The 27,173-nt window shown below is 53.4% G+C and overlaps 1 protein-coding gene across 15 annotated transcripts in view; it reads right to left on the minus strand.

Annotated features, from left to right (window-relative positions):
* The window catches only part of CEP164 (centrosomal protein 164), a 71,956-nt gene that overhangs the window by 9,948 nt on the left and 34,835 nt on the right, over window positions 1-27,173 (minus strand). For 11 of the 15 annotated variants that reach the window (XM_068554643.1, XM_068554655.1, XM_068554647.1 and 8 more), the window contains 13 exons: window positions 20,644-21,027; window positions 19,584-19,664; window positions 17,620-17,703; window positions 13,542-13,627; window positions 12,265-12,432; window positions 11,255-11,401; window positions 9,533-9,670; window positions 6,630-6,839; window positions 2,702-2,833; window positions 2,388-2,604; window positions 1,436-1,513; window positions 1,093-1,224; window positions 609-731 (listed from right to left, as the gene is read on the minus strand). In XM_068554643.1, the coding sequence (XP_068410744.1) occupies window positions 609-731; window positions 1,093-1,224; window positions 1,436-1,513; window positions 2,388-2,604; window positions 2,702-2,833; window positions 6,630-6,839; window positions 9,533-9,670; window positions 11,255-11,401; window positions 12,265-12,432; window positions 13,542-13,627; window positions 17,620-17,703; window positions 19,584-19,664; window positions 20,644-21,027 (1,980 nt within the window). Of the gene's footprint in view, window positions 1-608; window positions 732-1,092; window positions 1,225-1,435; window positions 1,514-2,387; window positions 2,605-2,701; window positions 2,834-6,629; window positions 6,840-9,532; window positions 9,671-11,254; window positions 11,402-12,264; window positions 12,433-13,541; window positions 13,628-17,619; window positions 17,704-19,583; window positions 19,665-20,643; window positions 21,028-27,173 lie in introns of those variants that run through there. The other 4 variants (XM_068554648.1, XM_068554656.1, XM_068554653.1 and 1 more) reach the window with 3 other exon arrangements.

The raw sequence follows: 27,173 nt of genomic DNA on the forward strand, positions 1-27,173 counted from the left end.
CACTCCTCACCTAATGCTTTAGTAAAAACGCAAAACACGATCTCACCATTGCAGGGTGCCAGGAAAGAAAGCCTCCCACCACCCCTGACCACAGGTGGTGCCCTTCCCAGGCCCTCCGGCCAGCCGGGAAATGAGGGTGTGTGTGTGTGTGTGTGTGTTTGTGTGTGTGTGTGTGTGTCCCCAGGGGGTGTGTGTGTGTGTGTGTGCGCACGCGCGCGTGTGTGTGTGACCCCGGGGGGTGTGTGTGTGTGTGTGTGAGACCCTGGGGTGTGTGTGTGTGTGTGTGTGTGTGAGAGACCCCAGGGTGTGTGTGTGTGTGACCCCGGGGTGTGTGTGTGTGTGAGACCCTGGGGGGGTGTGTGTGTGTGTGTGTGAGAGACCCCAGGGTGTGTGTGTATGTGTGTGTGTGACCCCGGGGTGTGTGTGTGTGTGTGTGAGACCCCGGGGTGTGTGTGTGTGTGCACGTGCGTGTGTGTGTGCGTGTGTGTGTGTGTGTGACCCCGGGGTGTGTGTGACCCCGGTGTGTGTGTGTGTGACCCCGGGGGGTGTGCATGTGTGTGTGCGCACGTGCACGCACACGCGCGCTCCAGGGAACGTGGCGCAGTCACCTCGGCGGCGTACTGCTCCCGGGCCTCAGCCACCAGCTGCTGATGCTCCGCCTTCATCCTGTCCATCTTCCTCTCGTGTTCCCTCTCCACCTCCTGGCGCTTCTCTCTCAGGAGGCCACTGAGCTGCAGGGCAGGCGGCAGGGACGCGACATGCAGGACTGAGGCTGTTGCAGCACCCGGGGACCGAAGCACTTGGAGGGACTCATACACACACGTGACACAACCTCCCCAACGTCCCCACATGCACACGTCAGGTGACATACACACGGCCACACCCAGCACGCCCTCGTCCTCACATATAGGGCACGGGGGTGGAGAAGCACTTGGCCTCCAGGGAACTAAGGCATAAAAACGGACCCTGAAGTCCCGACCCCAGCTGAGCTGTCCAAAGCAAAGCAGAGGACCCCTGGGCCAGGGTGGCTCGGCCGACCGCCAGAGTGTCCGCGACGGGTACACAGAGTCGAAGGGGCAGACCAGCACTCACCTCTTGCTCATACTCGAGAGCCTGGTACACTTTCTGATGAGCTCTCTGCCCCGCCCGCCCAAGGCTCTCCTGCAGCTGGGCCTCCTCTTTCTGTTGAGCTTCCTCCATCTTCTTCTGGAGGCTGGAGACCACCTGGGGAGGCACCCGCACAGGGGAGCGTAACCCGCACAGAGCACTGCAGAGTGGCCGCGGGGGGCTCGCTTCCCAGGGACCCAGCACCCATCCCCCCGGGGGCTGCAGGAGAGGGAGACTCCCTCCCTAGGGGATGGGGTGCGGGTGAAGGGGTCCCGCGGCTCACACCCCAGGATGCCCAGGGTCTGCCCCGCAGGCCGCCGCCCCTCACCTCCCTGTGCTTGGCCTCCAGCGAGGAAGAGAGCCGCTCCAGCTCCTCTCTGTGCTCCCTCTCCAGCGCTGCCACCGCCTGGGGCAGAACAGAGGGCCTGTGAGGACGCAGGGCAGGCTGGCCGGGCTCTGACCTGAGACGAGGGAGAGCCAGAAGACCACCCCCAGTGCCTCTCGAGCTAAGCAGTCAAGGGGAACCGCAGGCACATCTTTGTTCCTCCGAAATAACTGTCCCTCAAGTCTGCACCTCGCAAACGAACAGGGACGTGAAGGCCAGAGTGGAGGGGCCTTTCAGTAAGGCTCGGTCACGGCTTCCATTCCCCTGCCTCTAGGCCACCGGTACACAGGCAACGCTCCTGCCTGTGAATAAGGGCCAGGCAGGGAGGCCTGCACATCTCAGCACCACCTCCCAGAGCGCGTGTGGTACAATGACGTCCCCACACCCCCATGCCTCGCTGCAGGCTCCCCGGGCCTGAGAGCTGAAACTCCACCCATCACCAAAAGAAAACAAAAGTTCCACGTGGCCTATCACCTACTTCAGCCTCTTACCTAGAGACAGACCCACCGGACCGGAGGGACAGGGAGTAAGGACAAAGGAGAAAAACTTCCTCTGAGCGGGCTAGCCTCTCACTCTGAGGCAGGGGAGGAAAGGAGAGAAGCGCGAGGTCCTCACAGCTGCCCCTCAGGGACAAGGACAAGGACAGGGCCCCTTGGTCTCAAGAGCTCTGGTCTGGTTTAAGTTCTTTCAGTCATGAAATCTTCCCAAATCCACAGGCCGGGTCCACATGGGCCCAGACAGCCGGCCCAACATCTCGTTGCCCATCCACGCAGACACCCGCTCTCCACCTGGCTCCCCACCCTGCGCCCCAAGGCTGGCGCTTCCTCTTCCTCAGTGCTCAGTCCCTCCCCTGGCAGCCCAGGATCACATCGGGGCAGGGAGGGGGGCCGCTCACGTCTTTCCTCTCCCCTTCCAGCTGCTCCCTCAGCTGCTGCAAGGCCCTCTCCTTCTCCGTGTTCAGGGCGGCCTGCTCTCTCTTCTCCGAAGCCTCCATGTCTTCCCTGAGACGCTCCAGCGTCTGCCTGCTTCTCTCTTCCAAGCTGGCCCTCTCAGCCTTCTGTAGAGACTCCAGCTCTTCTCGCAGCCTCTGCAGGGAAGCCTCGTGCTCGGCCCTGGGCAGACAAGCGGGTGGGGATGGGCCTGGGCACTGGGGGCGGGGTGGGTGGTGTGGACCTCCAGGGGGCCGGGCAGCCCACAGCCCGCACTCACCTGATTTGGTCCTCATCCGCTTCCACGCTGCACTGCACCTGGGCGCAGAGCCGGGACAGCCTCTGGCCTTCCTGCTCTCTCACCAGGCTCTCCTCTTCCTCGGTGGCTCTCTGCAGCTGCTCCTTCAGGGAACTGTAAGCAAAGGAAAGGCAAGTGTGTTGGCGGGACAAGGCCTTCCCTCTTTTAGGCATAACCCCTGGCTCTCGGCCTCCAAAAGCCCGTAGCCTGCCTGTGAAGCTTCCTAAGTCTTTTTTTTTTTTTTAATTCATTATTTATTTTTGCCTGCCTTGGGTCTTTGTTGCTGCACACGGGCTTTCTCTAGTTGCGGCGAGCAGGGGCTACTTTTCGTTGCGGTGCGCAGGCTTCTTATTGCGGTGGCTTCTCTTGTTGCAGAGCACGGGCTCTAGACATGCAGGCTTCAGTAGTTGTGACACGTGGGCTCAGTAGTTGTGGCTCATGGGCTTAGTTGCTCTGCGGCATGTGGGATCTTCCCGGACCAGGGCTCGAACCCATGTCCCCTGTGTTGGCAGGCAGATTCCCAACCGCTGCGCCACCAGGGAAGTCCTTTTTTTTTTTTTTTTTTTTATTACTTATTTTTGGCTGCATTGGGTTTTTTCATTGCTGCACGTGGACTTCTCATTGGGGTGGCTTCTCTTGTTGCGGAGCACGGGCTTTAGGTGTGTGGGCTTCAGTAGTTGTGGCACGTGGGCTCAGCAGTTGTGGTGCACGGGCTTAGTTGCTCTGCAGCATGTGGGATCTTCCCGGACCAGGGCTCAAACCTGTGTCCCCTGCATTGGCAGGCGGATTCTTAACCACTGCACCACCAGGGAAGTCCGAAGCTTCCTAAGTCTTAAAGACGAGTCTAACCTCAGCCTCTGCATCCTGCTGCCTCCCTCTAATACCTCCCCGGGTTAGAGGGGCTATGAACCACCTGCTCTTTGCCGCCGGAAGCAGATTATAGGCTCCTTGATCCCAGCACAGCATTTCTGCCAAAGGCTCCCCTCGGCCTCCAGGTTCACCTCGGTGGCGTTCACTCAAGGTGGGATCCAGTCTGACTCCAGCCCAGCTCTGGCCACGGCAGATGAGCCACCCCCTCTAAACCCCACTACACTCGTCCCTGCCTCTTGGCCTTTGTTCACGCTGGTTCCCCCGCCTAGAATCCCCTTTCCTACCTGACGAACCCGTGTTCCTTGTTCAACACCCAGCTCCCTCCTCTCAGAGAAGTCTTTCCAAGTTCATCAATTACCTTTCTGCTCCCAACACACTTTATATGATGACCTTTCTTATCCATGCCGCTCGGTGCCACGCATCACGCTGCACCATAATTAATTAATCTTTTGTACGTGTGTTTTCCTTACAAGTCTGGGAGCTTCTCCAGAGAAAGAGTCTTGTCTTAAAACCTGTTTTATCCTAAGTGCCAAACACAGTAACAGATACGAAGTAGGTACTCAGTGCATGTTTGTTGAATTTGAACAGTATCGCCCAGGCCTAAACCATAAGCAAGCTTTGATTATCTATGAGGGGTGTCTTACTCGCAGACTAACAATAGTAACCATCTCATCCCAAGCAGACAGCCCTCCTGCGGCCCCCACGTGACCAGGGGCTGTGTGCTGTGCATGATTCGGAAGACAATTTCTTTGAAAAGCTTCTGGAGTGAATTCCAAAGCCAGAAAAGATTTAGGTTCATTTCCTATTTTAAGTTATCAGCACCTCTGCTGCTCTCTTCCACGATGACAGAAAATTTGAGTGAAGTAAAAATCCTTCCTTCTAGATTCCCCAGAAATCCTTTCTCTTCATCCCGTGGCCAAATGTTACACGTAGCACCGCAGAATGGCAGAGCTGGAAGGGTCTTTAGAGGTTAAGTCCTGCATTTTACAACTCTCTCTCTTTATCTTACAACTAAACTCAATCTCCTCGTTTTGTAACTAAAGAAACTAAGAGTGAGCCTGTCTGCCTTCCTGCCTGCTTTCTCATTCGAGAAATATTTGCTACAAGGTCAGCTGGGGTTTCCAGAAATTTCTACCAGGTGGCAGTTTCGCAGCAGAGAGGAGGCCCCACCCCTCAGAAAGGCTCACACGTAAACAGAAACAGGGTTCTCGCGATAAACTACTTTGAAGACAGCCAGGCAAGGCACTGCCCACAGAGAAACCACTTAATCAAGACCGCTGACACTGTACTGATTTCGACTGAAAATATTTACAATCAAGAGCCACCATTTATTGAGCAACTACTGTGTTTCAGGCCCTGAGTCGGACACTTCTGGCAGGCTGGTTTTCACCACGACTTAAGAGGTCTCTGGGAGGCCCCCTCTGCAGTTGGGGGGTTTGGGGAGGGACAAAAGGCACAGTCAGCCCAGCCGAGGGTGACCAGGAAGAGAGAGGAGCCTGGTAGGCGGGCAGGGAGACACCACGGGGATTTCCTCCCAGGCACTGTCTCTCAAGGCAAGCTGAGTCGCACCCTGTTTGGGTGGGCCCCCGCCCCAAGTTTCAGTTGGCTGGAAGAGGAGGATGCTGTGGGAAGATCCGTCCTCTGGGATGCACTCTGGCTGGGGATCCAGGAGGGGTGACATAAGGATGGATGCAGGGTCAGTAGATCCTGTGTTGGGCTAATGAGAAAGACTGTCCCCAACCCTCTGGGTAGTTGGGTGTTGGTTTTGTTAGTTTCTCTAAATTAAGCATAAATATTTTTATAAGTCTTTGCTATGTATGATAGAAAAATAGCAAGTCTCTAGCACTTTTGGATGTTCTGCCCAAGAGGACAAGATTTAGCCTTTAGTTTAATTGCCAAGTAAGTGAAATATATTAACATCTTTTTGTAGCACCTTTCCCATCCTAGAACTGTGACAGAGATTGCTTATTACCCTCTCAATATCCATTCTCCTATTTTTCTTTACTAAGAGAACCCTGATCTTTTTCTATCAGGTACAGAGGACCAGCTGAAGGACTACATTTCCCAGTTACCCTTTGCAACCAGGGGTAGCCAGCCCGATATAAGTGGAAATTATTGGGTAAAGTTTCCAGGAAAACTCCTTTAAAGAATAAGCAGAAGTTATTGGGTAAAGTTTCCAGGAAAGCGCCTTCAAAGGGACTGAATGAGCTAGAAGGTGCCCCTATTCTTCCTGCCTGGAGCACAGACACGATGGCTGGAGATCCAGCAGCTATATTGGACTGTAAAGAGACCCTGAGAGCAAAACCCAGCACTAACATGGCAGAGAGATTAAAGGAGACCAGGGACCTGGTGACTCTGTGGAGCCATCATGCCAGCCCTGAACTGCCTTTTCCTACACAAAGAAAACTCCAGCATACATACACACAATCCACACACGCAGGCCCAGCCCAGGCTTACATGTCGCATTTGTCTAGGGCCTCGCAGACAGCTACTCAAAGAGTAGGAACCCACACAGAAACTTCTGGGTCCGAGAGCACCTCACACCAAGTCACGTGGTCCCTCCCAGTCTCACTGGGTTCCAACAGGGCCCTGACTCCCAAGAGAGAGGACGATGCAGTTGTTCTCCGGAGACAAAGCGCCTGGGTTAGTCCGGGCTCTGCTGCTCATGAGCCTCCATACCTGGGACAAGCTACGTAACCTTTCTGTGCCTCAGTTTCTTCGTCTCTATTATAGATGCTACAAAACAGAATTGATGATGACACCTCATAAGGGCCGTTCCGAGGACCGAACAAATTAATAGACATAAAGCATGTGGATCAGTGTGATCTCTCAAAAAATGTTAGCTACCCTCATTACGATCACGCCTCCCAAGTCCTCCCCAAAAAGAGGAGAGGCACGAGCCCTGGCCAGGGAGCCCACCGCTCCACACGGGCCACTGAGGAGCAGTCCTGGAGGGGCCCCGGGCATCCCCATGGCTGCCAGGGCGGGAGGAGGGTGGCCCTGCACAGCCGGGGCGGCTGGGCTGGGGGCGGGACGGGACCTGAGCGCCTTCTCCTTCTGCCGGTGAAGCTGCAGGGTCTCCGCCTCCTCCTCCTGCCACAGCTTCTCCTGCAGCCGCTGCATCTTCTCTCGCTTGGACTCCAGGAGCCAGCTCTGCTCTTGCTCGAGTTCTTGGGCCACCGCCTCTTCCGTGGTCTTCAGTGCAGCCTCTGAGAGCTGCTCTGGGGGAGCCGCAGGCTCTGTAGATCGCCTGCCAAGGGTGGAAGCAGCATTTCACTAGGTTTACTATCCACCCACCTTTCGGCACTAGGATTTATACAGATACAGAACAGCACATACGGAACCCTAACAGAGGGCCCAGGGTCAGGAATCGTAAGTGCAAATCAGGTACCCAAGGACGGGAGGCAAGGCTACCCTCTCGAAGACACAGGCAGCATTTGTTCTATAGGACAAGCCCCACGGGGGCTGTCAAAGGCCCCGAGAGCCTGGGGATGAGGGTGGCCCGTAGGAGGCTCTCAGGGGACCTGGTAGGTTGTGGCCTGAGTGAACACCCAAGCTGTGGCTCAAGGGCTGGTGGCTCAAGGGCTGGCGGCAGCAGGAAGAGAGCGAAGCTCCGGCCCTCATGGATTCCTCCCCAGAGTGGCTCATGGCCCTGTTTCCGACTCCCTACCAGGGCTCTCCCTGCTACTTGAGGCTCATGCCAGCAGCTTGGGAAGTCCCCAGAGGCTGCTCTCGGACTCTCAAACTGAACAGAGGCCAGTGTGTATGAGCCAGCGGGAGAAGCAGCAGCATGTCTCCTCGCTGCTAGAACTCCTAGCCCTGAGATCTAGAATAGTCCATGGAGGCCCAGGAATGGGAAACCGTCCTGCCCACTCTGCCAAGGGAGCCGGGCAGGAGACCCTTCCCTAAGCCAAAGACAGTAGCAAGAGCACAACCAGAATGCCAGGCTCCATATCTCCCCGATGATGCCACAACTTCATCCGCTTAGAGTGAATTCACTGTTTGGAAATGTGCAAAAGAAATTCTAACCTGGATGCATAAGGCGGCTGGTAAGATAAGGAACACTGGTATCGGTTAAAGAGATGTTTATAATGAAGGCTGTTATGTTGCTTGTATTCTGGTTCTTAAAGGAAATACCCAAAGAGAAACCCCAAGAACATTTTAAGCAACGAAAGCATAAGCGGGATAAAGTGTTTTGCCTCCCAGAGTGGCTTTCCTAAAGGCCAGGACATGCTGGCATTCCCAGGTCCCTAAATCTTACATCAGAAATTGGTCTGGCCACCCAACCACCATCTTCTCCCATGGTGCTCCAGCTGCGGCAGGCCTGGCACGGTGGCCCAGTGGACCCCAACAGCATATGGGCATGGTCCAAATCAAGGACAAGATGGGCCAGAGTCCAAGAGGGGAGCCAGTCCCCCGTCCACCGCTGGGGATGTAAACCCCCCTCCTCACTCAGCTCCCACACTGCAGCCGACAGAAGGCAGCGGGCAGGATCAGATTAGAACAGCAGAAGTAAACAAGGGCTCTGGAATTCCATTTCAGCCCCTTGAGGCCAGAGAGAGAAGGAAGACACAAAAGGCTACTGATATCTCTGAAATATCATTAAGATCTTTCCTAAAATCATGACTCAGACCAGAAACAGTCTTGAGTTCTGCCTTCAGTTCTCTTCTGCTCCCAAGCCCATCTCCCCGCTTCCAATTCCCATCTTCCTCTCAGTCCCCTGTCCCCGCCCGACTGACGCAGATGTAAGATGTGGCCGCCACCTCCTCTGAGAATCCCGCCCTCGGAAAGAGCCTCCCCCCGCAGCTCTCAGTCTCACCAACCCTCCAACTCATTTCCAACCTGAGCTGAACACATCTGTTTTCCCTGAGATGGTACCTTTCAATGTCTCTCTCCCCTGTGGGCTACGTAGCTATGTGGAGCCCTGGGGACAGAGGCTGCGGAGAGATGGGGCATCAGCCGGCATGCCAGTGTGTGCCCAGGCTGCACGCACCACTGAGCCTGCCTGCACGCCTGGCACACAGGCAAATGGGGCTGCTTTTCAGTGGGCCTCTTCTCCGTGTCCCTGTTTTAAAGATCGAGTATCCCAAACTCCCAGCTTAGGTCCAAGGCGGTCAAACAGTGAGCCTGAAAGATCTGTGAGATAACTGGGCAGTTGGAGACGCCAGAGGAAGAGGCAGGTCCGATTTCTAGGCCACTCCTCAGGTATCAGCATGAGTGAGACCCAGTTTGCAACAGTTAGTGGCCAAGAGGAGGCTCAGGAAGAGCATCGTCCTTTCAGACTGGCCACCAAGTTACTCCGAGCCACATGAGGGAAAGCAAGGAGGGAAGGCGGGCAGGGAGGGAGGAGGATATGATACCCATGGCCCTGAAATGGCCAGGGTACCACTAAAACTCAGATCACTATCAGGGATCCTGTCTCCGCTCACTTTCAACCCAGTTGTCTTAATTCATTTACCCTCTCTCTATACACACCTCATGGAAGATGCTGGGATGACAAACGGAAGGGTATCCTTGTTTCCCAGACCCAGGCCTCCGGCCATAAAGCACGCACAGCGGCGGCTGCTTGCTAGCCCTGCCTGCACTCCCTGACCTGCCCTTTGCTCTTAACTCCTCCTGATTCAGCTTGACAATATCGATGCAGGCGACAGACTCTACTAATCATGCTTTTTATTTTCTGTATTTCATGATGTTCTGGCATCTGAAAAAGCTGGCTGGTCAAGGAGAGGGTGCCCCCCCCCAGACCAGCCAATCCTTACAGACAGCAAAGGGAGTATGTCTTTCACATGCAAACCAACAAATCCCTACACCCCCTACCATCTCCTGATCTATTTCCCATGCCCAAAATCACCCAGGGCCAGGCACCAGGTAACTAGAGACCAGGCCCAGAGCCCTCCAAAGTTATTCAAACTTTCCACCCCTCCACTCGCTCAGGGTACTTACCCTGCCTCGCCCATTGCTTCCCACGAAAACCCCAATAAAGGCTCTGGGTCACACTCTTCCTTCTCGCCTCTTTGGCCTCCTGACCAACTCTGGTCCTTCCCCACGTGGCTCCACCTGGCGTGGCATGCCCTCTTCTCTCTGGAAATATAAGGAATAAATTCTTCTTTCAGTGGCATTGGCCTCTCTGTGTTGTCACTCAGTCACCTCCATAAATTAAAATCCCATGGATACAAATGAGGCACAGACACAGAGCCACTCCCCACGAATCCCAGAAAATCAATCCATTCTTAACGTAGCTGTAAAGATTAATAACAAGGAAGTTATGGAGGCTGAGAAGACTGAGGAAAGGAACAGAAGACATTTCCTAAGGGTGCTGTGTAAACTGAAACTGTGGGGTCCGGGAGAGAGCCCCCCAGCAGGGGCAGCCTCCCTGGGATGGGAGGAGAAACACAAAGGAAGGGGACTCATCAGCCCAGGCAGCCAGGAGGAGCCTCACTGGCCAGCTTCTCTTCCAGAAGCCCCGGGAAAATGCCCTCTGACCTCTGCCCAGAGGGTCCTGTTTCTGAACCCCACTCACCTCCTGTCCTCATCAAAAGCACCCTGATCTGGCTGTCCACAGCCACCAAGGGGACCTGGGAAAGCTATGTCATTCCTCAGGGGCAGAGCTGTCACTGTGGGATATACCACCACCTGAAAAATGGGCTACCCCTTCCCTACATCACTCCTGCAGCGCTACAGCGATGACATGAGATTGTGCACTCACGTGCCCCGCCAGCTCTCGGTGACGCTTCCTGTGAGTAATCAGTGCATGAACCTGTCTCTGCTCAACAGTCAGCCCGAATCCTGAGGACGCTTAATCCTTTTGTACTGCTCAGTTCACAGACAGGAAAAACTATATCACCCTGACACCTGTTTCTCTCCATGCAGAGAAAAGGCACGGTGGCTGCAGAGCAAGAGTCAGAAGTCGACGGCTCAGGTGACTAGAGGGCTCAGGTCCTAATTCTGCAACCGACTGGCGATGTGACCTTGGGCAAATCACTTCACCTCCCTGAACCTCAGTTTCCTTATCTCTAAAAGGGGCGAGAAAGGGGAGGAGAGCGGAAAGGTTTCTAAGTTTTAGAAGTGCTTGGTGCAACGGCACAGGTGAGCTTTGAACCCAGGCACAAAAGATATATACTGTGTACTGGATAATTCCATTCATATGAAGTTAGAGAACTGGAAAAACGAATCTATGGGACAGAAGCTAGAATAGCGGTGACCTAGGGCAGGTAGACTGAGCGGAAAGGGGCCTGAGGAAACTTTCAGGAGGGATGGAAATGTTCTGCAAATGATCTGGGTGGTTGTGATACGGTGTATATGTATGTAAACACTCACTGACTTGGACATTTCAGATGTGTGTACTTTCATGTATATAAATACCTCAGTAATTTTTTCAAAGAAAAACAGTGCCTGGTAGAGGGGAAAACACGCTTTACCAGGTTTCTGCTAATGACCCAGGAGATACCCTACCCCCTCCCCCTCGCTTCCAGCCTCGTACCCCAGGTGCTGACCAAGGGGAGCCCCGGGGGCTGCACGCAGAACCAAGGGTTCGCTCACTCTCCCCCCACTCCACTCCTTGAGCCGGAGCCAGAGCATCCCCTCCCCACCATCCAAGACCAGATGGGCACTGAGGCAATCCACACACAGTGGAGGACAGGGACAGACATGAAAACTGGCCCTTACACCTCTGGAGAGACTGGCAGGGTGGGGCTGACCGCCACCTTCTCCTCGGGCTCCTCGGCCTCGTCCTGCCCAGGGCCCGGCCCCTCGGCCTGGGAGCACTGCTCCTCGCCCCTCTCGTGGGCGGCAGGTGGGCTTGGGATCTCCTCCCTTGACAGCAACAAGGAAGCAACTGTGTTAAAGCCAGAGGAAGGTGACAGGCTCCGGGTGTACCCCATTCGGGGTCAAAGGTCTGTGATGGGGACGAAGGAGGCAGCGGCCCCGGCAAGACCTGTGGTGTCCCTATCTCAGGTCTCAGATCCCAGCTCCCCTCCCTGCCTCTTCCCGAGCAGTTTACACTGAAGGACCAGAGATCCGCGTCCCAGGTGGGATGCAGAATGGTTACGGCACCGAGGAGAAGCTCTGCACACAGCAGGGGTTCCGTGGATACTGCTGACTAAACACGACTGCTGCACAGCCTCCCCCAGTGACTCATTCGAACCAGATGAGCTCTAAGACCAGCGTCTTCCTCTTGCCAGGGGAACAAACTAGCAAATCTACACCGGCTCTGGAGCAGGCTAGGGAGTGAAGGTCCTCTCAGCAGGCCTCAGGGAAGCCCGGGGCCCTGCACCCAGCAGGGCTCCCCACAGGCTTGCTGAGTGACTAGCGGTGGGATGGCTGCTGGGAAGGAGGGGGCTGGCAGGTGGGCACCGGGAAAAATGGCCCCCCTGGCAGGAACAGCCTAGCCCGGGGTGACAGCAGTCTCTGCCCCGGCCCCTGGCAGGAGGGCAGCTGGGTCAGAAGACATACTTCCTAGTTCCAGAGTTTCTAAGCTCCCCTAACCAGACTGTGCACCCCGACTTTAGCTGTAGGCCAAGGACGAGGAAGAGGCAGATTTCCTAACTCTCCAGCTTGTGTGAAACACTAAGCAGAAACGTCCCTTGCTGCTGCTTAGGCTGCAACCCCGCCCCCTGCTCTCCCCACCTCTCCAGGCCCGCCACGCCCACCCTGGGAGGCTTCCAGCCCACCCTTACCTCTGCAGGGGACCAGGGGGCGCGGGGCTGCCTGCAGAGCCCTCCCCAGGCTCCTCTGTTCCCTTCCGTTCCGGCTGCTCCTCCAGGGGCTGCGGAGGCCCTTCATCCGTGGCCTGGCTGTGAAGGGGACTCTGGAGCCGCTCCCCATGCAGAAGAGGAGGAGATAACCTGGGCAGAGCAGCAGAGTCAGGGCCTCCGCTCGGAGAGCAGCAGGAGGATTGGGGAGTGGAGTACGGGGACCGAGGTCCATGCCTCCTGTGGGCTGGACCCCAGCCGGGGCCCCACCTCCATGGAGAGCCCACGGAGGCCAAAGCAGCCAGAAAAGCAGGATGAAGGAACTCCCTCCGGAGCTCTCCCTTTGCCTGGACTACACTCAGCCTTCCCAGGTCCCTGGGCTGCATTTGCTTGGCCCAGGAGTGAGAGCTGGGCACGCGCACAGACGTATGCATTCCTGCCATCACTGGGGCCGGGGAGAGTGTGTGTGTGTGTGTGTGTGTGTGTGTTGGGGGCGGGGGGTGGTGATGGAAGAACTGAGCAGAAAAGAGGGAGAAAAAGAGAAGCCAGACTCAAACGGTCAGACTATAGACAATGCATGGAGCTGTAGCTTCAAGTAAGAATGCTGATAGCTTTTCAAGGTCCAAAAAGTAGAATGACCACCCCCTTCCCCTTCCAGGGTGGCAGCCCTTCTCTTATCATGGGCTCAGGCCTGAGAAGCTGGAAGCTCCTGTCTCTCACTCACTCTCTCTCTCTCTCTCTCTCTCTCTCTCTCTCTCACTCCCTCTCTCTCTCTCTCTCTCTCTCTCTCTCTCTCACACACACACACACACACACACACACACACACACACAGCCACAGCCATTTCTGTTGTGGTAAGGCCTGGTAAGGTCTGAGCTGCACTACCGACCCTCTAACATGGTCCCCCGGACCTCGAGCAGGCTATCCAGACCTGGCCCACGAGCAGGGACACACAAGGCTTCATCCAATCTGATGAAAAGGACAGAGCCCTGTCCCCACAATAGTGCTATGGGCACAAAATACCCCCATATGCTCCAGCAGTACCTCCCACTCCTGACTTGGTTTGCGTACACACACACACACACACACACACACACACACACACACACACACACACACACGCAGACTTTGCAAGGCCATCCAGTCAGTTCACCATCTGCCTTCAGGCAGGAGCACACTGAGGTACGTAGACCAAAGCCAGGAATTCTGCCCAAGTCCACGCCATCACAAAGTCCCTGAGGGCGGCCTCCCACGCACTATACCTCTCCGAGCCTCCGGACTTCTTGCTCTGCAGCTCATCTTGGCTGGACTGGCAGGCATCCTTGTCTTCTCTTCCCAACCTCTGGGCCTGTAGGCAAGTAGCAGTGGAAAGTGTATACTTTGGGGGGTTGGGGGGTCTGCACTGGGTCCTTTAATCCTCAAACTGACTCTCATGCCAGGGGGAAGCACTGCGAGGTGGCTCTTGGTGAGTGAGGACCACTCGGGATGCAGAAGAGAAGGTCGTCTACCGCACAGTGAAGGCCCTGGGGCTTTGGCTAAGCCCCCAGGCTCACAGCTGCTCCCAGGGCCAGACTTGCTGGCCTGGGGAGGATGAGTCAGACACCAAAGCCACTGCAGGCAGAGGCAGAAGCCAGAGGCTGAAGCAGAACACCTAAGAAAAAGAAAATCCTGCCTTCTGCAGCTGGAAACCCTTCACTGCCAGTTGCACAAAGCGGAGCCATCCATGAACACCCCAGATCCACAGAGGCCCCAGGCCACCAGTGCCAGTGATAATCGGGGATGCTCAAATTAAGTGAGCAGGACTGGGCACAGCAGACAAGTGCATTAAAGAGGAAGGACCCTGGAGAGATGGAGACTTGGTGAAATGACAGAGAGCTGTACTCCAGACGAGAAGGGCACTGTGTGGGCACCTGAAGGGAGGAAGACGGGGCGCTCCTTTGCTCCCCCGACACCCAGGTCCCATCAGTAGACAATGATGCCCCCTTCCTAGTCAGGGATTTTACCAGCCAGACGGCGCAAAAAAAAAAAAAAAAAAAGCCAACCCCAGATCTCATTTTAAAGCTTAGGTGTCTAGGCAAATTTATCAAGCTGGTGAAAAAGGACTATTCTTGATACATTCACATATTTTCTGCAGGGGTGAGGTCACGTGGGTAGAGTAGGGCAGTCAGCCTGGACTCAACCCTTTGTTCTAGCACCTCCTCCACTACAAAATGGGATAGCAAACCACAGCTCACAGGGCTTCTGGTGAAGATTAAATGAGATCATGTACATAAAGCCCGACTCCGGCCCAAAAGAAGGCATGCCACAAATACGAGCTCTCCTCACACCCCCTCTCCTCTTCCCCAGCCTGAGGAAAAACAAAACACAAAAGAAACCCAGCGTCGCCGGTGTCAGTCCCCATCCTAGGACCTGCACTCCTTCTGTCACGCTGACAGGAGCCCTGTCTGTTCCGGGACATGAGGGTTAACAGGAGAGGTGGGGCAGGAGACGGCTCACTCCATCTTCCCCAGTAGGGCTCCGGCCGGGCTGGCACACCTCCGTGTCCCCAGCCCCATGCCCCCCAGCCCCCCACACCTCTCCACTGGCAGCCTGAGCCCCGGCAGCTGTGGCCGACTCTGCCATCTGGATGGGTCTGAACTACAAGCCAGCTCCCCCAAATTACATTAAAAATAGCAATGTTGCCTGGGAGTGCCTCCTGGTGCCCGCAGCAGAAGGGCTCCCTGCCAGCGCTGCCACTCCTAATCGCATCAGCCGGGCAGAGCCCGCAGACAATGGCGGGGCGGGCCGCCCTTCTCCCACCCCACCTCCTTCCCTTCCAGAGCTCAACTCACAACTCGTCTTCCCTACAATTCACAACAAGCTCAGCAGACAGCTCCCCCTCTCTCTTTTCAAGGAAAAACAAAAACAAAAGCAATCACACAGGCCAGTCTATTTCACAAACTAAAATATAAGACGGGTAACAAAGTGCAGTGATTGTAATAAATATCGGGGGACTGAGCCCTGAATCAGAAAGGACAAGCTACAGACAAGGCCTGTCTATTTCCTTCTTATTTCACCTTCCATATTTCTGCTAGAAACTCAACTAGCCCCCAGCTAGAGAATAAGGGACACCTTGGGTAAGTACCCAGACAGAGGTCCTTTGAGCAGAGTTTTTACCTGCTCCCTAGACATTTTTGCCCCAGAAAGGGAGTCAAAGGAACCAGACAAAGAAATCAGGCATATCGGCACTCTTCAGAAAGGGGAGACACAAGCACACTCTAAGCCTCCGGCCTAAGACTGCTCAAGACACCACTTCCCCAACCTAAACTCAGCTCCGGGGTTTTGGTTTTTCTTTATCATGCAGTCCTCAGTTTAATAAATCCCAGTAAGTCACAGCGCATTCATAAAGCAGAATGCTATGCAACCAATAAAAGGAGTAGGGCAGATCTGAAATAGCATAGAAATAAGCTAAGGGTCTATTCTCGAATTTGAAGAGCATATTGCCAAGCAGTTTTTATAGCACAGTTCCAATTTCTGTGGGGAAAAAAAAGATTAACAAATAGAAAATAAATACATGCTTATATGTGTACAGAAAATTTTCTGGAAAGGCACATGAAAAATGTTAATGGAAACTAACAGTCCCGACCTGCGGGAGGGAGTAAGGCTGCAGGAAGCAGAAGACTTTGACCTTCTGTATTATTTGAAATAATTGTATGGTCATTTTTTGTAACCTATTATAAAATTCATCATGCTTGTAATTCATTATAATCATTATCTTGACCGTGGTGGTGATTTGAAAGGTGTATATATATGGTAAAACTTATCAAATGGTACCATTTATACGTGTCCAGTTTATTTATGTAAATTAGATCTCAATAAAGATGCATCAAAAATGTTTAAGTGAACAAAAATTAATTTAGCTCAGTTCTAAGCCTCTGCACTGGCCCTGGCCTTGGGAGAGATCCAGAGAATATGGAAAATGGACAAGTGCCCGAAAGACAAAGGGGACTGTACCTATGGTTCTATCCGTCCCACAAAGAGGCTGTTTCTTGTCCCTCCAGCTCCACCTCCCTGCTCAGCCCCTCCATGCCCTGAAGTGAGAGGCGGACACAATCTCGCAAGGGGCTCCACGCGGTCAGCCAACCTGAGCACCCAGCACTGCTCTACACTGGTCATGAGATACAGCTTATGGCCCCCTCTGCCAGGGCGGCTGCCTCAGAGGGTGCCTCCTGAGAACCAAATGCAAGCCAGGCCCTGCTACTGCTTTATACCAAGTGGCATGGCCCAAAAAGAGGCTGCTCGCCTCATGAGGTCTTAGGCAGGACCTAGAAATCTGTCTTTTTTAAAGCCCCCCAAGTATTCTAACACTGGCCAGATTTTGGAGACAGAGCAATGGAAATTCACCTTGCCCGGCCAACTCAGTAAGGTGCCTCACAAATCACCTGCTCCAAACCCTTCCTGACAAACACCACCTGGCCTTGCCTGTGCCTTTAAAGACCTCCAGTGCTGCAAACGGTGGGGACCAAGGTCCAGCAGAACCAAGAAGAACACGTCAGGCACAAATGCAATCGACCTTGTAACTCTATCCTGTCTCAGGACTCGCTTCACTAAGGGCACCCAGGCCTGATTCACATTAAATACCTTGTTTGTTTCACCCAAACCAGATGCCCGCTCAAACTTGCAAAGACCACATGTCAGAATCTCTCTCCTCTCAACAACCCTACAGAGGAGGCAAAAATGATCTTGGCTTCAAGCTCCTTAAGGACAGGGTCTGTGTCTGAGCTTACATCTGGCAGGGGAGACAAAGAACCATAAAACAAAAGAAGCAGCACTAAGGGAAGCAAAGGGAAGGAACGATAAATCGTGCTTGGAGGAGGTGACGTCAGAGGTGGACCTCCAAGACCAAGAAAGAGCTTGCCGGGACAGAAGGAAAAGCAGCCCAGCAGGCAGAGTGGTGAAGGAGGTGGACGGTGTGGCCCCAGGGGAATGGCGAGTGGTGGGCACAGCCGGGGCATGGGAGGTGGGCTGAGAATGAGGCTGCAGAGGTTGGATGGGCCAGGTTGGGAGGTGCCTTGAAACCCACAAACTACACAGTGCTTTGCACGGGAGCAAGTGGTCGGCCCTCAGCTGCTAAGTGACTGGATAAACAGATAAATATACGGGGGTGGAGGACACGGAATGACTTAATTCACGGCAGCAACAGAGCATGTATGTCGGAAGCCCCATCACAGGCACAGTCAGGGCCTTGCCTTAAGGAATCAGAAGGGAGAGAACTCCCAGAAACGCACCCTGGGATGGGCAGGACTCAGCTCTTGATTATCTTCAAAAGTGAGGCTCCAGCCCAGCCCTAGAGAGACTCACCTCCCAGCGGGCTCCATCTAGGACAGAGGAGAGCATGTCCACATCCAGCAGGTGCTCCGAGATCCGGCTGTGGAAACCGAAGTCCTGGAGATGGTAGAGACGGGGAGGTCAGCTCTCCTCTGTCATGCTCAGCACCCACCAGGGATACAGGGCCTCTCCTCCACCCCCACCTTCCAGAAAGACGCCTACTACATGCCAGGCACTGTACCAAGCACTCCGACAGCTACTCATTAATTTCACCTTCAAAATTAACACTGCGACTGCATGGAAAGGTATGTGGCAAAGCAAGTATGGTAAACTGTTCACTGTAGACTCTAGGTGGTGAGTATGAGGCTATTCGCTGTAAAAGTCTTTTAATTTTTCAGTATGTTTGAAATTTTTCATAATCAAATTACAGGGAAAAAAGTAACCCTATGAGACTGATCCTCTTATTCTTATCTCACGGAGGAAGCAGTTTGAGAGTCCAAGTAATTTGTCCAAGGTCACGCATCTGGTAAGCAATAGGGCTGGGGGTCAGAAGTGCCCTGGGCCGACTCCAAAGCCCAAGCTCTTTGTGTGACATGTGCTGCAAAGCATGTCACCTTCCAGCTGTCTCTCCCTCCTGGTGCCCAACCAGGAGGCCAAAGTGCCCAGAAGCCCTATGGGCAGCTTGGACACCAGGGCCTGCCAGGCTCCACCCAGCTGGTTCCTTCCCCTTCCCATACAGGTGTCCCTCTGGACAATGGGGATGAATTAGCGCCACTTCCTCCACCAGCTTCTCTTTGGGACGGGCAGCAAGTGCCCACACAGGTGCCAGCTCCCCGCTGCCCTTTGGCTGCCGCAGAGCCACGAGCCCGCCCCCTCCGAGCCCAAGATCCCCACTGGGCTAGGTGACGGACGGCTACCTGACAGCACGCTAACAGGGACAGTTCTGTCATCAGCCCTGATAAATGGCAGGATGCCCAGCCAAGGTCTGGTCCTGCTGTCTGGGGCTTCCTCCACCCGCTCCCATAGAGAAGAAAAATGCCAATGGGCAGCCCGTTTCTCCACACAGTGACTCCTTTAGCAGGGCCAGGGCCCTTGCTTCAGAGAGTTCTGTGACACGGTGATTCTTCATGACGGCTTCTGCCAACAAGGACTTTGCCTCCCATTCCTAGCTTGTGGGTTTTCTTTGCTGATGACATTTTCCTTTCAGCGTGAGTTCTACTCCACTCAGTGCAGCTGCCATCTGGCTCCTAAGCCCGTGGCTCAGTGAGGGGCTTGAGCACACAGCCTCCTGATTCCTCTGCACCCCCTCATATCATTACTGTTCATCCCTGACCCTCTCCCACTAATCCCTTCCCTTTGATCTGTCTCCTCCAAACAGATGGAGCGTGGTTTCTGGAAAAAGTGCTCTGCCAAAAAGCACCCCGAACTCCTCCCCACAGATACAAACCTGGCAAGTGAAGCCAGGCTACAGCAGGCTGGGTGGAAGGACTGGGACAAAGAAACCATGGATGTTGGCATTCCAGGACGAAGTCTTAACTTTGGAAATGATACCACACCACAGCATCCTTCCTGGTCAGAGCCCGAGAGCCTGAGGACTGGTCCTCACCGCGGCTCGGTGATTCCATAAACACACACACACACAGTCTCTAACCTCCTAGGTTCACGTAATGCTCCTGCTAGAGCCCAGAGGCAATGATCTCATATGATCTCACAGGCAATTCACACAGCAGTAATAGTAATAACAGCTATGTTTGTTTAATGTTTATATGCTAATGTTTTATACTCTTTACCCCACTTTCTTCTCACAACAAACCTATAAAGTAGGTAGTGTTATCCTCAGTACGTAGGGCTGAGAAAATGGAGTTAGACAAGACCCAAGTTTGAGTCCTAACTTCCCCACTTACAAGCTGTGAGATGCTCAGCGAATCACTTAAACACAGGACCTCGGAAACCCACACTCTTCACCACCACTCTGCTGCCCCCCATCTCAGACTCACCAGGCCAAGAAAGGACTTGGGGTCAGAAGCAGTGGAGTCTGAGGGCTGTAGCTCCTTCATGTGTTCACTGATCTCCGACCCCTGGGGAGACAGACCCACAGAGGAGTCACCGGAGCAGAGGACAGAGGGTCGTGATGACTCCACGGTGCCAACACAAGGCTGAACCCAAACCGAAAGCCGCCTCTTCTGGAAAACCTGAAGGAGGCCTGTGGACCCTCCCATTCTCTCTGGACACCTGCCCCCGGCCCACTCAGGCTGGGCAGCCCCACTGGGTATGGGCAACACTCTTTACACTTGGAAGGAGGGCCAAGTGAAGCAGAGTGGGAGATGGTTAGAAAGTCGGCAGTGGGGAAGTCTGATGCGATCCTAGGAAAACAGAATCAGAGTATCTTTTCCAGGAAGTAGCTAAAAGCTCTTTAAATGAATTCCCTCACCCTCCACCCGGAGGAAGGGCGGGACTAAGGGCTGAAAAATAAAGATGCCAAATGCTCTCACAACTGGGTCCTACTTCTATCCATCCGGGTCACTGGCCTGATCTTACCAAGCAAGACTCCCGCGTCTTGGGTTGTTCAAAGGAGCCAGAGAGACCAATGAAGAGTCTTCTTGTAACCTAACTGACCAATGCCGGGGCAGGACACTCCCAAACGTCCCCCCACTCCCCTCAGCTGGCTCCTCCCTCTGCAGGAACACAGGCTGCAACCATGACTGACCCCAAACTGATGTCAAGAGGTAGGAGGGGGAGGCAGGAAATGGCAAGAGGAAGTAAGTGGGAGACCAGAGGAACAGGAATATCCCAGGAGGTGCCAACGGAAAAGCAAATTTCTGCTCTGAATTTCTAGTGCCAGCAGGTTTGGAGTTTCATTCAGGATTTTACTGCCTGCTGGGTCTGGGCATATTTGTCACAATTAAGGGTTCTGGCTGATGTTGACGGCCCATTGCCGGGCCTGCAAATGAAGCTCCTGACTCAGTAATAAAGATGAAGGGAGAGGAACGTGCACAGGGCACGAGAGAGCAGCAGAGGGCTGCAGCCAGCAACTGCCCGTGGGACAAAGTGACTTACTTCGCTCGCCTCTGATCTGCTCTCTTTCGGGACGGAAGCCTCCTTCTTTGGCTCCTTTGCTGCCTCTTCCTTCCGGGAACCCTCCTCTCTTGCATCCACCGGGTCCTCTGGTGCCTCTTTTTTGTTGGCTTTGGCAGGCTGATCGCCCGTGGAGTCGCCCCCGGGGTCCGCCACACTCCTGGACATCCCGGGATCATTCTTATCGTTCTTTTCTTTTTCTGGGAGCCAACTTGCCCCTCTTCCCTGTTGCCCTTGGCCATCGGCACTGCTCAGGCTGCTATCTGCACCTTGGCTGAAGAGCTTGCCAGGCGTAGGGGGGCTGGCAGCATCGGAATCCAGAGAAATGTCCTTCTTCTCCTCTGGCTGGCTTGTTCTTGGAGATTCCTAGGGAGCAGAAGACCGTGTCAGAAAGGAAGACGTCAGGAATTAATAAAAGGGTTTAGAGACTTGCTACAAGACGGAGCTGCCATTCCTTGACGCCTACAGTTCTGAAACCAATGGCTATCCCACACCTCAAAAGCTTTTAAAAACACAGATGCCTGGCTCCAGCCCAGCTCCACTGACTCTGAAATTCTATGGTGATCTGAATACACCCAACCTGACCCCTGTCCACTGAGGAGCTTGGAATCCAGTGCACTGCACTATACAACTCTGTCACCACCCATCACATTCTCGAGTAATAAATCTGGCTCATTCCAGCCCCATTAGCCAAACCATAAGATGGCAGGCTCAGAAGTCAATATTTGTTTACGATGATGATGACGGAGAACCGCATGAGAGAAAAGTACCAAAGTCTAGAGTTTTCATTTTTAAAAGGCAGCAGGGAAGAAGTTTCAGGAGGGTACCCTTCTTGCATAGCAATGAGGGTAGCTCTCTCACTATAGCCTCCCCCTTAGGGAGGCTGCATAAGCAGCCCTGGAGCCAGGCTCCTCTGTCGGAGGACCATCAAGTGAGTCCTCTGGGCAGCAAGTGCTCAGATGGGGTGAGGTGTGTAGAAGACTGATTGGGGGAAATGCCCATGAGGATACGGGAGGTGGGGAGAGGCTTGGGAACACAGGTCTGAGACCTGTGACAGGGGAGAGGGAAGGAGGGGGCTTGAGTAGGAGAGCCTCAGGCCACAGCACAGTTCTGAAAGGGTCTCAGCCCCATGGACAGTCCTGCAGCCGTCGGGCAGAAATGGCCCTGCTCCGGGGCCCGTTGCACCCCATCCATTCCATCAACAAGCCCGGCCTTGGCACGAGCCGGGGTGGATCAAAGGTTCAACAGCTGCAGGCCGTTAATCCCCCAAGGTCCCCTCTGCAGGGTCTCTTGAAAGGAGATGGGAGCAGTGCACCCCTACAGCTGCCCACCCTGCTCCTCGCTCACAAACCCCATGGTAAAGACCAGGAAAATCCTTTAGAGCTACCACAAGAGAAAAAGGAACTCCTCCCTTGGAAATACAGCCAGCGATCTCTCCTAGGCTCAAGCAGAGAAGCCTTCTTCCCAGAAAACATCTGTGCTAAACTTGGGCTGCCAGCGTGAACAACTTCTTGGCAGGGATTTTTGAGACTTCTTGAAGCCTGACCCTGGACACTCCAACAAGAAGCATGATGACTAGAGTCCAGAGGGCCAAGGAAAAGCCCCAAACACGCCATTCACCCATGCTGTCTGCCTGTTAAAGGATCCGCGGAACCCAAAGCCATGACCATCCACTGCAGGTCTGGCAGCCGACTGACAAGCCCACCCAAACTTTCCAAGGATGGTGAAGAGAGGCAGGAAAGCAGAGCACTTCAGAGCCTGACTTTGGAGATAGGACACCCAGGTTCAAATCTTGGCTCCATGCTTACAGGGACCCTAGGCAAACTGTTTAACTTTTCTGGGCCTCAGTTTCTTCCTCTAAAATATGGGGGTATAGTAGGGCCTATCTCATAGGATTGTTGGGAAGATTAAATAAGTTAACACTCATTGAGTGAGTAAAGAACAGAGAACTGCGCCTGGCACACCGTAAGCGCTCCATAAACGCTAACTCATGTTTTATGATGAGACCCACAAGTTCATTCACCGAGCACCTTCTATGAGCCAAAACCCACCGTGGCGACCTGAATAGGAAGATAGATCCTGCCCTCAAGGAGTTCAGCTGAGAATGGAGAAAAGTGAAACATCCCAGGTGGCCCCGGCTATGAGCCTTTACTGCCCAAAGCAAAGGGCACCGGACACGGTGGTGACGCTGTGGTCAGCGCCACGCCTGTCCCAGGGAGAAAAGCAGAGGCTGAACAGAGAAGGGGTGGGCTTCCCTCATGCCCTGGCAGCACAAAGGCAGGGTGCCCTCCGGTGCTGCCCCCCCTCCTGACACGCTAACTGTAGTGTGGAGGAAGCCTTCACGGTCACTGGGTGCAGAGGGGCCAAGATGAGCTCCTCCTCTTTGAGAGACATCTTCAGGGTGAGGCCAGGCCTCCTCACCTCGGTGTCCCCACAGCAGCCGGCTCTCAGCAGTGGCCAGCAAGCAATGACCGGTCTGTGGGGCTCCTGGACGCCAAGAAGGACGTGGGAGTGTCTCGGGGGGAGTGAGGGGGTCTGACTCAGCAAGCACAGCCAAGCCACCCCGGCCGTGCTCATCTCATGATGAAAGAAAGGCAACAGACCTTGGATTAGGGGACAGAGGAGGTGTCGGACCACCAGTTCACATCTCCTCACACGGCCCATAGCCCTTCTCACCCAGCCCAGCCCTGCTTGCTCCTCCGAGGTCATCTCCAGACACAAACATCGTGCCTATGAACAAACATTACGCCACTTCCCTGCCCTGCCGTGCGCGTTCTTAATACACACACAGTCTACCCTGACAAGCTCCCACTGGTTCTCACAGCATCGCCTCTTCCAGGAAGCCTTCCTGAGATCAGCCTTCCTCATCCTCTTTCACAACAACTACTGTCTTATAACTGCTGACTTCCTTGCCTGTTGCCCTCACCAAATCAGCTCCCTATTATCCTCAGTGTCTAGTTTCTGGCACATAATAGGTGCTCAGTCAATGCTTGTTGACTGAATATTAAAAATGATTAAGTGGGTCAATGCAGATATAGGAGTTCCTACTCTGTAAAATGGAGGTGTGATATCTATTTTACACAATTATACAGGGATTAGACTATTATTTGTTATAGTGCTTATGAAATGGAAAATAGCTAAACAAATGTTAACTATTAATACTCAAGATAATGGAAAAACAAGTAATCTATCAAAAATCAGAGGACACCAGACCCAGGGGGAGATTCCCATTCTTACACATGAGAGAATATGGCCAGACCACAGAATGTCAGGCCCAGGCTATGCCACTCTCAAGCTAAAATTCTTCAAAAGAAGAATGTTCCATGGAGCTTATCCTATTCTGTCTACGTAAATAGTAAAATATTAAAACATGGCTAACGTGAAAATAAGTGAACTTGCATTCCCTGCGCCCACATCAACGAACTGCAATGACAGGACAGCCAGGGGGACGTCTTCAGGGGAAGGACAGCAGGGGGAGACTAGGCATTTGTTGTGGATTATCCACAAATGGATGAATGAGAACTGAGTGTCTGGAAAACCCAGCTGACTCCACGCTCCTCTCCTTTAACTCAGGCCCTGCCCCTCATTCCATCGCGGGGCCCACGGCCTGAGGCCCGGCCCAGGACGCACACCCAGGCCCCTGCACACAGCCTCCTGCGCCGGTGTTCGGCAGGGTACCCGGGGGACATACCCACAGCACGGCTCTGCTCTCAGCTCAACCGTGCTCACACTCCTTCTGTCTCCTCCTGTCACAGCCCCAGGTCCTTGAGTATAAAGCAAATTCCTGCTGTTTTTTTCCAAAAAGACTTTGCCATCTGCATGAAGGGGGGGGGGGTGCAGGAGAGTGCCTGTACGAACCATTTCATGAATATTTAACATACCCCCCAAAAGCTATGAGGTCTCCCATGCTGCAATCCCCCTCCTGCGGTCCAGAGCACAAAGGCAGGGGCCCTACGATCCACACGGCTCAGGAGGGCGGGAGTGGGAGACAGGGGAGCTGAACACCATGTCCTTGCATTGATCCCGTTCTGGGGAGACCCCTCCCCCCCACAAGCCAAACATCAGTCGGTTTATTTTCCATGTCTCATTCCCACCCAGTCGGTCTCAGTTCTTTGCACTGCTCCCCGGTGTTGTTAGCGCTTTCCAATCACACTGACATCATCCTGTTATTTCTAAGCCCAGCTCCCTCCCTCCCCTTTGATCTGCTGATGGTCTTTTCACTAGTGCTACAAGGCCATCTGCTGCCTGCTCACCTACCCTTCAGCCTCCCCTCTTTTACTCCCATCCATTCTCAGTGTCTGTTCCAGGAACGTATCCCTTTTGATTCTGTAATAGACTAGAAATGGGTTTAAGTTGAAGGCAAGAGAGGAGGGGGAAGGAGACAGAGAGAGAGAGAGAGAGAAAGAGAGAGGCATTCTTGCCATCCTACTGCCCTCTCATGGAATCATGAGCAAAGTGATTGTTGACAGCGAAACAGGGTAAAACAAACCACAGAATAAGCTCTCCATCTCAGGCTGCCGGGGCTGCCCAGGAGCGGGATAGAGGTGGGCAGCTCAAAGGACCCAAGGTCTATAAACTGGGACAAAAGCCATTTTAAAGGGCATGGTAAGCAGAGGCAGCTTTGTCTGTCCTAAAACCCCCGTTCATCCCCACCACTAACCTTCCCCACCAGGAAAAGCCCCAGTTCCTGCCTGAGGTTAGAACACAGGAACCCAACACTCCATGTGGCAAAAAGAACTAAATCTGCCGGGATGCTAGAGATGGGGCGGGGGGAGGGAGTGTATTTAACACCTCCCACTCCAGACATTTCTCCCCATCACACTGGGTTGCCTATTTATATTAAAGAGGTTATAAAAAATACATTTAAAAGCTCCCACTCCCCCAAAGAAGCATATAAAGATCAGAAGGGAAGCTTTTGAAAATCCAGGACATGTCAAAGAAGAAAATCCCTTTTTTTGTTGACATTTGTAAACCATTATAAAGGAAAAATTAACTAGCCCAAGTCAAAGCACATTATGATTGATCCCCATCGGGATCTTCAATCCACCAGCTGACGCAGGGATCCAGGGTCCACTCTACCCAGGACCCGGGAAAGCCCAGAGAAGAAAAAAGCACAACACAACCTGCCAGGATACCCTCCGGTCCCAGCGTGGCTCATTCATTCACGCACCTATTCATCCACTCAGTCGCTCAGCAAAACATACCCACGCACTTCCTAAGTTCCAGGGAGCAGGCCAGGTTCCAGACACACAGACATGAACAGGGCAGAAGCCCTACTCTCAATTTGCTCAGTCTTGTGGAGACTGCCCTCTTTCTCCAAAAGCCAGCGAGTCCTCCTGACACCTCATTCCTACTCATGGACATCCTTCCAGGCTCAAAACCTGAGCTACTGATTCCACCAGCATCATAAGGTCTTAATGGCAGATGAGAAGAAATAAAGTTATCATTTCAGGGAACCAAAAACAGAAGGCTTTGGATTTAATGCCAACAGACCAGGCCCCATTCAGAAGGAAGTGTCAAAGCAGAGCCAGATCAGGTTGATGACACTCAGAAAATGTGTCACGTGGCAGAAAGCATCAAAGTCACAATCAAAACATATCTGACTGGGCAGAGCCAAAAACGGAGACAGTTTCTGTGGCAACAGAGTGAGTCTAAGTATAACATGGGGCCTGCCCAATGGCTAGAGCTGGGTCAGCTGGGAGAGCCCACCTACACCTGGGTGTCAGCCAGCATCCTCAACCTCAGCCACCCTGGGACCTTCCCCCTGGCCCTCAAGGTGAGCTCAAGACCAAGAAGTAAGTGTCAGAAACAATAAGACCGTGAAAAGGGATGATAAGGACATAATAATAAAAGATAATAAGGAAACATTTAAATCCATGATACGGGCACTGTTCTTTCACTGGTCAGTTTTGTGGTCATTCTAATAAATGTGAGTGATCTCTTTCAGCTCAAAGTCTTTAAAAGAATTTTCTATTTTGTGAAAAGTTTAACTGACCTTGCAATCAATATTTCAATGTCTGGGAAAATCTGAGTTGTTGACTTCATGATTTATTGGTTGTGTGAATACTTTGGACATATTTAGAGAAAGCTTAATTGTTAAAAATTAATAAATTAGACAGTAGACCAAGAACAGATGGTAGGGAATGTTCTTTTTCAAGTAGAAGAATGTACTGGGGTTTTTTAGTTATTACGACGACATGATGAGTTTCAGGTTTTGTTTGTTTGTTTGAAAGAACATTCTGGGACTTCCCTGGTGGCGCAGTGGTTAAGAATCCGCCTGCCAATGCAGGGGACACGGGTTCGAGCCCTGGTCTGGGAAGATCCCACATGCCGCGGAGCAACTAAGCCCGTGCGCCACAGCTACTGAGCCTGTGCTCTAGAGCACGTGAGCCACAACTACTGAGCCCGCGTGCCGCAGCTACTGAATCCCATGCGCCTAGAGCCTGTGCTCTGCAACAAGAGAAGCCACCACAATGAGAAGCCCGAGCACCACAATGAAGAGCAGCCCCCGC

This window comes from Eschrichtius robustus, chromosome 11 (genome assembly GCF_028021215.1).
Source record: "Eschrichtius robustus isolate mEscRob2 chromosome 11, mEscRob2.pri, whole genome shotgun sequence".
NCBI lineage: Eukaryota > Metazoa > Chordata > Mammalia > Artiodactyla > Eschrichtiidae > Eschrichtius > Eschrichtius robustus.